Genomic DNA, 12,232 nt, shown 5'->3' with positions numbered 1-12,232 from the left:
TGTGCATTCTGTCGATTGAATTCAGTTATCTTTATGTGACCTAATAATATAAAAATCAAATTCTATCGCAGATAAATTAACGTAATTTTTATATTTTTTGTAAAAGTAATAAAAATTTATGTTTACTTTCAAAATTTTATATATTTTAACAAAAATTTTTAATCTTTGAGTGCCTGGCCACCGCATTTATCATTTATCTTGACGAATCTTTTTATTGAATTGACTTCTTATTTATAAATTTTTTTTAATAAAAAACTACTAAAATTTTATGCAAATTTACCGGCCCTCTAAAGGTAAATATTTTAAAAAATTTATATTTTTCATTATAATGTTAGATGCGTACAATAATTTCTAAGAGAAAAAAACAGAAAAATGGCTCTAAAAGTAATTTTTCATTTTTCCTTGTACTTTTTCTCTTTGAATGAAATTTAAAAAACGTAAAATTTAGATAAAAACTAAAACTTGTTTCTTAGGGAAAAATACAAGAAATTTTGTATTTACATAAAATTTTTGGTTTTTTCTAAATATATATAACTTTCAATCTTCAGGACGCTCTTAAGATTACGAGAGCAAATATATAGAATGTTTCTTAAAATTAGAATATCTATTTAAAGTACTAATGATAATATTTGATAATGAAGTCGTTAATTTAAAATCTGTGTTAAGTATACATTCTCAAACTAATTTCCAGTGCAATCTTAAATTTAGAATTTACTAAAATATTAAAAAAAAAATTTAGTATCCATTTCAAAAAGTCTTAATATTTAGCAGTACATTTCAAGTATATAAATATTCTCTAACTGTTTTTTTGGAAATTTAAAACAAAATTTTAATATATTGATAAACTTGAAATAGAGTACAAAATTTTTAGAAAATATTTTAAAGATATTCTTAAATTAAGAGAATATTTCTAAACACAAGGGTCAAGAAAATTTTCATATATTAAATTGCTTTCTAAGTATAAAGTTGACCGTTGACTCACAAACAATAAACATTGCCATACAACATGATTAAGGTTTTCGTTACTTTTTCCACATTTACACGTGAACAATTATTTTTGTTTTGTCTTCTAGTTAAAGATTTATAACTAAACCATAGGTTTTTAACACTAGAATAATAATTCTGAAAATAGTTTTTAAAATTTTAGAATTATTTTTAAAATATTTAAAATAAATTATAAAATTTATTTTTATTTATATAAATATAATATAATATATAAATTTTACAAAATATTAAAAATATTTTTAAATTGAGAGTAAATTCAAGTATTTTTAAGAAATTTCTAAATATTTTAAATATTTAGAACGTATTTAACAGAATTCAAATAAATTTTAATAACAGGAAATATTTTTATAATTTCGAAAATATGTTAAGATTTGTAAAAATATTTTAAATATTTAAAGCGAATTTTACAGATTTCAAGTATATTTTAAAGATTTAGAAAATATTTTGAATATTTTAAATATATTTTAATGTTATAGGAAATATTTTCAAGTATATTTTTAAAAATATAGGAAATATTTTTAATATTTCGAATACTTTTAAAGTTACAGAAAATATTTCAAATATTTAAAACGCATTTTACAGATTTCGATTATATTTTCATAATATAGAAAATATTATAAAACTTTAGAAATTATTTTAAAGATTTAAAAAATATTTTGAAAATTTTAAATACATTTGAAATTAATACAAAATATTTTAAGAATTTGGAATATATTTTAAAGAATATAGAAAATATTTTAAAGATTTAAACAATATTTTGAATATTCTGAATATTTCTACAAATTAAAAAAAATATTTTAAATATTTAAAGCGTATTTTACAGATTTCAAGTATATTTTTATAATATAGAAAATAATTTGATAAATTTAAATATATTTTAAAGAATATAGAAAATATTTTTAATATTTCAAATAGTTTTAAAAATTTCGAGAATATTTTAAATATTCAGAACGTATTTTAAAAATTTCAAATATATTTTTATAATATAGAAAATATTTTCTATAACTTTATAAAATATCTTTGAAATTTTTAAAATATTTTTAAATTTGTAAAAATATTCAGAATATTCAAAAAATTTTAAAAATTTCGAATATGTTTTAAAGAATATAGAAAATATTTTTAAAAATTCAAAGATATTTTATAAAGTTATAGGAAATATTTTAAAACTTTAGAAATTATTTTAAGGATTTGAAAAATATCTTGAAATTTTAAAATTTTATTATAGAAAATATTTTGAAAATTTCGAATATATTTTAAAGAATATTGAAAATATTTTTAACATTCTGAATATTTTTAAAAAATTAGAAAATATTTTAAAAATTTCAAAGATTTTTTAAAGAATGTAGTAAATATTTTAAATATTTAGAACGTATTTTACAGATTTCGAATATTATTTTGTAACTTAGAAAATGTTTTTAAGATTTAAAAATTATTTTAAAGATTTTAAAAATATGATGAAAGTTTTAAAGTTATAGAAAATATTTTAAAGAATATTGAAATATTTTATAGAATATAGAAATATTCTGGAAATTTAGAAATTATTTTAAAGATTTAAAAAATATTTTGAAAATTTCAAATATATTTTAAAATTATAGAAAATATTTTGAACATTTAGAAAATACTTTTAAAGAATATAAAATATTTTAAATCTATCGAATTTTATATTTAAAGTTTTAGAAATTACCTCAATTTTAAACAATAATTTCTTTCAAAGTCCTATATAAGAATATTTCATTTTGAGAATTTTTAAAATATTCTAAATAAAATATTTTCTATTCTGAAATATTGTGAATAATTTAACCCCCTTTATTATTATAATGAGTAAAAAACTAGCTGTAAAAATTATGAAATTTAAAAGAAAGAGCACAAACAGGTTTGCAATGTAATAACAATGAAAAAATAAACAATAGAATCTCACCTGTACTCCATGCGCTGCCAGCGACAAGAATTACAACGAAACAAATAAATAATCTCCTAAATGGCCGCGACGCCCTCAAACACTCACTGGGTTCATTCATATTTATTCGCTTGGCAGTTGTCACTTATTTCTGCCAAGCTTTTTTCTCCTTTTCTTCGCCACTTCTCCAAAAAAAAAAGTTTCTAAATTACACACAAAAACTACTTAAAAGAAAAATAATATTCACACCAATCCAATTTTCCACGATTCGAACTTCATGGTCGTTGTCATTTTTTTTATCCACTCACATTCCTCGAATGCACCGCGCACACCGAAAAAATAAAGGTTCTTCTTGAAACTATTTTTTTTTCTTATTTCTCAAGTGTTTTTTTTTCAACTTTGTATTACAATATTCCGTCACCCACGACACACCTGGCAACGGCGCATTTATTTCTTAAAAGCGACGGGACCCTTCGCTCCTCACCATTTCACTTGCGTTCACAATAAAAGTGGTCCCTTGAAGGTACAAAACCATTGTCGACACGACGAAGAATTGAGAGAGGGAATTTCCTTTTTCTTTGAAAAAATACACTCCCGCTCTTACGAAATCGAGAAAAAAAACCACTTGTTGCGAAAATGCGGATCACACACGTGCACACACAAAATTTCGAAAAAAACACTTAATATTCTTTTATTTTTCTTCTATTCACATTTTTCTGTATCACAATCACTTTTTTTTTATTACACTATATAATCCACTAGTTTTTTTGATTTTCCACAAGTCAAAAAATCCAAATGGTTTAATAATCCTTGGGGAGAAAAAATTGACACGTTGCTTTTGAGTACCGCGACACAGAAAATCAGGTAAAGAGAGAGAGAGGCCGCACGCTTTGACGTTCACCTGGTTCAACCTGGCAACCCTGCTGAGCCACCTGGCTCCGCTCAACAAAATTTTTTTAATTTTTTTAACGTTTCACACAACACACGAAAACTTGAACTTTAGAGAATATTTTGTTTTTCTGATAATTAAAAATTTATTTTATTTAAACACACGTGTTGTTTTTTAAATTTTCGATTTTTAATTCCGCGTTCTTCTGATTATCAGTAACATCAGGTTTTGTTAGCATCGCCGCAACGGTTCTAAAACATTCTTGGATTTGACTCGGCGAGTGGAATGTAAGTCGAAAAATGGGATTTGTGCGCATGACAAGGACAAGGAGGTGAATTCTCGACCAATCGCGTGTCACTTTAGACAATGTTTTGTTTTGTCCTCCAACCACCGTCATTGGGTGGGGGGAGAGAAAAGTAAGCGGCTAACTTCACTTCGCAAGTGACATCTATTGGCAGGGGGAGGGTTTTTTAAAATTTTAAATACCGACAAACGGTAGTGAAAAAGCGCGGGAAAATTTAAACTGTCGGTAATATCGACAAATGGTAATTGGTAACTATTTCCAGATTTCCCCAAATGGCATTTGACCCAATTTGCAATGATAAATTGAGAAATCTGTAAAAATTTATCTTTCGAAGAAAAATAAGTAGAATAAAGCAAATAAATAAAAAATAATAATATAAAAGTAACAAAATTTTTTTCTACAAAGCTGCAAATATAATATTTAATTCTCGCAAAGAATTTTATCAAAAAATTTGAGAATTAAATTCGAATTTAATTACTCTCGCAGAATTTTTTAATTTATGAAAATAATCGAATTCTCACGAAAAATTTTATTAAAATTTGAAAACAATCCTATTTAATAATAAAGATAGTATTTGTTTAAATCGTTTAAATAAACAAAATACCGAAAAATAAAAATTTAAAATTCGCGCCAATTTTGGTTCACTTGTCAATTGTCCAGATGTCACAACACTTCCGGTTCATTTTTTTCCGTTACGTAGACTCGATTTGCGGCTACATTCAAGGGGAAGTTAATTGTTGAAGAAATTGTTATATTTTATTATTATTAACGGTTAAAGTAGTATGTGTAGAAAATAGCTAATAAATAACAAATAGATCAAGTTTTTCTTACCAATTTCGTTAATAAACAAGAAAAAGGTAAGTAAATTTTCTATTTTAAATTTCAGAAAGAAATATCAAGAAATTTAGTGAACATAACATAACCTAGAAAAACAATTTTTTTTTATTTTTCTCATTTTATTTTTTTTAGCCACGTTTTTAATCTTAAAAATAACGAAAATACTTTTTTTGGTTCACGAAGGCAAAAGATAAGAAGGTTAAGAAGAAGTTTTTTTATCAATTGAATTGTAATTTTGTTTTAAAAATGATGAAATTTATGTGATTATTTGACGAATATTTTTTTTAGATGGGTGTTGACAAAGCTGCTCCTCCTGCAGTCGAAGGGTAAATTTTCTATATTTAATTTAGAATTTAGAAAATATTTTCATTTTTATCAATCAACAAATGCATTATTTTTTCAGTTTTCAAAAAAGTTTATTTTCGAAAAGTAGAAAATTAAATTTTGTATGCTTGGAAAGTAAAAAATAAGAGAAATTCTTTATATACTTTCTCAAAAATAAATAAAATAAAATAAATAAATTTTATTTTGTAGGAAAAATATATTTTTTAGAAACAAATAAAAATTTATTATGTAGAAAATATTAAAAATTTATTTTGTCTAAAAAAAACAATTTTTTTGTTAAAATAGAAAAAATAATTATTTTGTGAGAAAGTAATAAAAATGAAAAAATCATTTCAGAAACGCGCCTTCCAAGAAAGCCTTAAAAAAATCAATGAAAGAAGCAGAAAAAGCAGCCAAAAAAGCAGAACATGCTGCAAAACGCGTAAGTCAAATAGGTATTATTTCTTTTTAAACTATTTTAAAAATTTAAATTTTATTTTTTAAATTATTCTTTTAAAATTTTAGGCGGAACAGGAACCGGAATCGGTTACAAATGAAGAAGACGTATCAAAGGAGCGTTATGGACTTTTAAAAATGATTCAAAGCGAGGATGCACACTTGGAAAGGAAATATGTTGACATTAAGGAATTAAATTCTAATCGTGTGGATCAATTACTTTGGTTGCGTGGTCGTTTACACACGAGTCGAGCCAAAGGTAAAAAGTATTTACTAATTTTGCATTAACTTTGCAAAAAATAGTCTCGTCTAATCTGAGGTCGTCATAAAGAATAAAACAAAAGATTTTCGAGCTAGTCTCGTTTAATCTGAGGTCGTCATAAAGAAACAAAGATCTAATTTTTTTTCTTTTAAAATTAAATTCCTTTTTTTCATTATCTTTTTCTTAAAAAAATCTCCCAATTTCGCTTTTATTAATATTGCCATGAATCGTAAGCAGTGATCACAGTTTACTTTTTTATCCCCCTAAATTAATATTAATCTTCCAAATTTTTTATTAAAATTTACCCTGAAAATAATTTTTAATTTAAATTTAATTGGTACAATTATTTTAAAATTATTTTTAATAGTAAACTTTAACTCATTTCTACGGTTACTTTTTGAATAAAAATTTTTTAAATTTTCTTCCAACAATTTAATTTTCTTGTAGTATAATTTGTTATTAAAAATTATTATGTGCAAAATAAATTTTATTACTTCTGAAGTAAACTTTTCTAATTTTTATACAGAAATTTTCTTCGAAAAAAGTAAAAGTCATTCTGAAAATAACAATTTTTGATTCTACAATGTAAATTATATTTTTAGAGAAAATTTTATTTAAAGTATATTTTACTAATTTTTCCTGAAATTAAGATTTTAATATATATAGTTCCTGTTTTTAATTCCATTTTCGTGTAATTTTAAAAAAAATAGCGTTTTAACTTCATTTGATAAATACTCTTTTTTTAAATTCCCTTCTTTAAAAGTGAAAATTCCCTTTTTTATTCAATGTTACAGGAAAAAATCACTGTAATCCCTGTGTACGATTTTTTTCTTTTTATATTTTCACCTTAAAAATTTTAAAAATTAGCGATATGAGTATATTTTTCTCCATTAAAAAAAAATGTAAAATTTGAAGAACCCTTTTTAAAAATTTTAAAAATTTTAAAAATCTCATGTTTGTTTCTTTTTGTATTAAATTTAAATAATTAGAATGATTTTTATATTAATTAATAATTAGAATAATGAAAATAACTAATTATATTTTACTTTTAGGAAAACAATGTTTCATTGTTATAAGGCAACAATCATATACCGTTCAGGGTCTTATAGCCGTTAACGAGAGGATTAGCAAACAAATGATTAAATTCATCTCAAAGTAAGATCAACAAAATTATCTGATTTAATAATAAACAAAAATATTACATGTCCCAGAAAGGGACAGTAAGAAAATTAAATAAAATTTGACGATAATTTATAGTTATCTATAATAATAAAAATAATAATAAATTTTCTTACTTTTCATCAGCATCACGAAGGAATCGATAATCGATGTAGAGGCGCGTGTCGTTAATGTACCAACGAAAATTGAATCCTGCTCGCAGAAAGACTGCGAGGTTCATATTGAGCAAATTTTCGTTGTGAGCGCCGCTGAACCTCAACTTCCGCTACAAATTGAGGATGCAGCGAGACCCGAGGGCGATGAATCGGGACCCACCATCAAGGTCAATCAGGACACGAGGCTTGATAATCGTGTTCTCGATCTAAGAACTCCGGCAAATCAGGCAATCTTCAGGGTTGAGGCCGGTGTCTGTAAACTCTTCCGTGACATTCTCGACAGCAAAGTTCGTTCATTTTTCTAAACATATTGATTTTGAAAATAATGAATGTTTTTATTTTTCTATAAAATGACATTTATTATTAATAATTATTTTTATTCCTTTTTTTTAAACTGGCAATTTTTTTCGACTCATTTCCAAATAATAGATTTTTTTCTACTTTAAATCGACTAAAACGTGATTTTTTGAGTCCTTGAAGTTAGCGTCGACGCTGAGCGTCAAAAACCATTTTTTAAAAAAAGATTTTAGGTTAAAAAAAAGTTCTGTAAAACTTTTATCTCCCTAGGGAAATAATGGAGATAAACTTAGTGAAATTTCAATCTTTAAAATAAAAAAGTAATATTGTTTTTGAACGCTAACTTCAGGGATATTCTTAAAGTCGATCCGAGGCCTACATTCAAATAATTATCTGTTTCTTTTTCTAAAGGGTTTCGTGGAGATTCACACACCGAAAATGATTTCAGCGGCAAGTGAAGGCGGTGCGAATGTCTTCACTGTCTCGTACTTTAAGGGCTCCGCGTATTTGGCGCAATCACCACAACTCTACAAGCAAATGGCAATTGCTGCCGATTTCGATCGTGTTTACACGGTTGGCGCAGGTTTACACTTTTTTTTAATTATTAACTTACTATCGTTATTACAAATTTTATAAAAAAAAAATTTCTACAAATTTTTTTTTCGAATTCAGTTAATAAATTTTTTTTCCACAGTTTTCAGAGCCGAAGATTCGAATACGCATCGACACTTGACGGAATTTGTTGGTTTAGATTTGGAAATGGCATTTAAACATCATTATCATGAAGTTGTTGAAGTAATTGGACAAATGTTTACTGATCTATTTCGGGGACTTCGTGACAAGTAAATGTTTTTTTTATAAGTTAAGAAATAAGAAATAAATAATAATAATTATAATATACAATAATAATAATAATTATTATTATTATTAAATAAATAATAATAATTAGATATAATATATAATAATAATTATTATTAAATAATCATTCTTTTCTTTTGCTTTTTTCTTTTAGTTACGCAGACGAAATTGCGGCAGTCAATCAACAATATAAAGTGGAGCCATTCAAGTTTTTGGATCCACCTTTGAAACTCGAGTTTCCAGAGGCGGTTAAACTTCTAGCCGAAGCTGGAGTTACGATTGGCGATGAGGACGATTTATCGACCCCTGATGAGAAGCTTCTCGGAAAACTCGTCAAAGCTAAAGTATTCTTTTATTATTATGATTATTATTATTACTATTATTATTATTATTATTATTATTATTATATTATTATAATTATTATTATTATTTCAAATTACCATTTCAGTTTTTGTAATTTCCGATTATTTCCAGTACGACACAGACTTTTACATGTTGGATAAATATCCACTTGCCGTGCGGCCATTCTATACAATGCCAGACCCAAATAATCCGGTGAGTTACAAAAAAATGGTTTTCTTTTCGATTTTTTCTATTTATAAGAAAAAAAATAATTATCTGTATTCTTTTTTTTTCAGAAATATTCCAATTCATACGATATGTTTATGAGAGGTGAGGAAATAATTTCCGGAGCTCAAAGAATTCACGATGCACAATATTTAACCGAGAGGGCAAAGCATCACGGAATTGGTAAGAGTGGAAACAATTTATTAGTTTTTATAAACCCCTTTTTAATCTATAAAAAAAATCTATTTTTACAATCCCTTTTTAATCTATAAAAAAATCTATTTTTATAAACCCTTTTTAATCTATAAAAAATATATTTTTACAATCCCTTTTTAATCTATAAAAAAATCTATTTTTCTAAACCCTTTTTAATCTATAAAAAAATCTATTTTTATATGTAATTCTACAAATAATGTGAAAAATGTAATCAACTTTTTTCTCTTATTTAAATACAGATATCGAGAAAATAAAAGCCTATATTGATTCATTCCGCTATGGATGTCCTCCACACGCTGGAGGTGGAATTGGAATGGAACGTGTCGTAATGTTGTATCTTGGATTAGACAACATTAGAAAAGTTTCAATGTTCCCACGTGATCCAAAACGTCTCACGCCATAAGAATTCATTTTATTCATATAGAGAAAAAAGCAACAAAAAAAATATATAAATAAATTGAACAGAATTTATAATTTTTTGAATAAATAAAGTTCAATGTCTTGAAAGAAGAATTTTGCGAGATGTAAATTAGTCTCGTCTAATCTGAGGTTGTCATAAAGAATAAAAAAACAAAGATTTGCGGGCTAGTCTCGTCTAATCTGAGGTCGTCATAAAGAACAAAAAAAAAAGATTTGCGGGCTAGTCTCGTTCAATCAGGTCGTGATAAAGAATAAAAAAACAAAGATTTGCGGGCTAGGCTCGTTTAATCTGAGGTCGTCATAAAAAAACAAAGATTTGCGGGCTAGTCTCGTTTAATCTGAGGTCGTCATAAAGAATAAAAAAAATATTTGCGAGCTAGTCTCGTTTAGTTTGAGGTCGTCATAAAGAACAAAAAAAAGATTTGCGAGCTAGTCTCGTTTAATCTGAGGTCGCCATAAAGAATAAAAAAAATATTTGCGAGCTAGTCTCGTTTAATTTGAGGTCGTCATAAAGAACAAAAAAAAGATTTGCGAGCTAGTCTCGTTTAATCTGAGGTCGCCATAAAGAATAAAAAAAATATTTGCGAGCTAGTCTCGTTTAATTTGAGGTCGTCATAAAGAACAAAAAAAAGATTTGCGAGCTAGTCTCGTTTAATCTGAGGTTGTCATAAAAAACAAAGATTTGCGGGCTAGTCTCGTTTAATCTGAGGTCGTCATAAAAAAACAAAGATTTGCCGGCTAGTCTCGTTTAATCTGAGGTCGTCATAAAGAATAAAAAAAAATATTGCTGGTCAGTCCCTTTTTTCGTAGTCATTTTGTTTTTAGTTTTATTTATTTTATTTCTTTAGTTCATCAATTTATCAATTTTTATTAAAATTTACTACACTTAAATTTCACCCCTCCCCCCCTCTCTCTCTCTCTATCTCTTTTTCTCTACCTAATAAAATCTCGAATACATCAATTTAGAAAATTTCCTTTTTCTTATTTTTTCTTTAATATTAATTTTCGAGGCAAAGAACAGAAAACATTTTTGCTTTAATATAAATCGTTGCTTTTCTCTTTTTTCGCAAACTTTCTAATATACCATAAAAATCTTGTTTTTAAACATGTATCCAACCTTTTAAAAAAGTTTTCCTTATTTTGTATTTTTAAAATGTCCGCTTTAGAAATTTTTATAAAAAAAAAATTTTTTTTTTCAATTTTTGCTTATTTACTTGTTTTTTTTAAAGAGGATGAAAAAGATTTTCATTTAAACGAACAAAAAAACGTTTTTTTACCTTTTTTTTGACTAAGTTTCTATAATAACACGTAAATATATAAAAAAAACTATTTTTACTCCCTAAATTATTATTTTTCTTTTGTACTTATAAAAATATTCACTTTTAATACAAAAATAAATTTAATGTTTTTTTTGTTTATTATTCAATTTGGCAAAATTAGTTCCATGACTAATTGAGACCTTAAATTTTTCGTAATTTATATTAGTTTCGAAAACAGAAGCAACAAATTTTTTATTTAGAAGAAAAGAATACTTTTTGTTCTTTGCTTCACAAAGTTTCTATAAAGATACATTTGAATAATTTAAAAAAAAATAGATTTCTACTTTTGCCGCCTAAAAATTTTTAATTCTATTTTTTAAAATAGAATTCTTTTAATTTAAATAATTTACAAATTTTCTTCTTCATTTCTTTTTTGTATTTTAATAATTTTAAAATAATTTACGAATTTATTTTTTATATTTTAATAATTTTAAAATAAGTCACGATTTTCTTTTTTGTATTTTAATAATTTAAAAATAAGTCACGAATTTCGTTTTTATATTTTAATAATTAATAACTTTAAAATAATTCCCGAATTTCTTTTTTGAATTTTGATTTTAAAATAATGTTTACGAATTTCTTTTTTCAAATTCTAATAATAAAAAATAATCCACAAACTTTCGTTTTAATTTCAATAATTTAAAATCTATTCAATAAGTTACAAATTTCTTAATTTTAATTTCAATAATTCAAAATAATTACCATATTTCCTTTTTTAATTTTAATAAAATTTACAACAGAATTCAAAACTAATGGAAATTCTTTCTGATTCGAATAAAAAAGTATAAAATTTTCCGAATATAAAAACCTATTAATAGAACTTTTAATACGGCCTACTCTATGGAAAATTGACAAATTTTCCCAATCTCTCTTTTAATAATAATTTATCTCCCCCCCCCTATGGAAAAAGATCGCGATATAAATATACACTCGCAGTTTCGAAAACTGCGCGCGAGAATATTATCAAAAATAAATTTTCTCAGTTTACAAATTGTCGTTCTCGGGAAAATAACTCCGTTCAAAAAAAAAGCTCTCATTTTATAAATTTTCTACTAAAAAAATTATTTCTATTTCTATAAAATATTTTTCTATATTAAAAAATGATTTAAATAATTCAAAACTTAATTTTTCGAAAAAGGAAATTAAGAAAATACAATTTAAAAAAAAAGAATTTGAAAATTTAAAATAAAGTGTCAAATATTAGACAATTGTCAAAAAAGAAGAGGAAAAAACAGGTGGTTTTTATA

At 24.8% G+C, this 12,232-nt stretch overlaps 2 protein-coding genes across 3 annotated transcripts in view; one reads left to right on the top strand and one right to left on the bottom strand.

Annotated features, from left to right (window-relative positions):
• Positions 1-4,063, bottom strand: part of LOC122503931 (protein sidekick) — an 83,170-nt gene extending 79,107 nt beyond the window's left edge. For both annotated transcript variants that reach the window (XM_043614704.1, XM_043614705.1), the window contains exon 1: positions 2,924-4,063. In XM_043614704.1, the coding sequence (XP_043470639.1) occupies positions 2,924-3,023 (100 nt within the window). In that variant the 5' untranslated portion in view covers positions 3,024-4,063. The remainder of the gene's footprint in view (positions 1-2,923) is intronic.
• A 734-nt stretch (positions 4,064-4,797) lies between these two features.
• LOC122504002 (aspartate--tRNA ligase, cytoplasmic) lies at positions 4,798-9,759 on the top strand. The gene is made up of 12 exons (XM_043614821.1): positions 4,798-4,952; positions 5,221-5,258; positions 5,614-5,698; positions 5,782-5,971; positions 7,027-7,129; positions 7,280-7,595; positions 8,017-8,188; positions 8,300-8,447; positions 8,618-8,807; positions 8,938-9,018; positions 9,102-9,213; positions 9,486-9,759. The coding sequence occupies exons 2-12, from the start codon at positions 5,221-5,223 to the stop codon at positions 9,647-9,649; spliced, it is 1,599 nt and encodes a 532-aa protein (XP_043470756.1). The 5' UTR covers positions 4,798-4,952; the 3' UTR covers positions 9,650-9,759.
• The last annotated feature ends 2,473 nt before the right edge of the window (positions 9,760-12,232 follow it).

This window comes from Leptopilina heterotoma, unplaced genomic scaffold (assembly GCF_015476425.1).
Source record: "Leptopilina heterotoma isolate Lh14 unplaced genomic scaffold, ASM1547642v1 Lhet_275, whole genome shotgun sequence".
In the NCBI taxonomy this organism is placed as follows: Eukaryota; Metazoa; Arthropoda; class Insecta; order Hymenoptera; family Figitidae; genus Leptopilina; species Leptopilina heterotoma.
This window is presented reverse-complemented; position numbering and strand designations above follow the sequence as displayed.

Coding starts and splice junctions, on each gene's coding strand:
- LOC122504002 (XM_043614821.1), top strand. CDS start 5,221: ATGGGTGTTGACAAAGCTGCTCCTCCTGCAGTCGAAGG. Junction 5,699..5,781: donor CAGAACATGCTGCAAAACGC/GTAAGTCAAATA, acceptor TTAAAATTTTAG/GCGGAACAGGAACCGGAATC. Junction 7,130..7,279: donor ATGATTAAATTCATCTCAAA/GTAAGATCAACA, acceptor ACTTTTCATCAG/CATCACGAAGGAATCGATAA.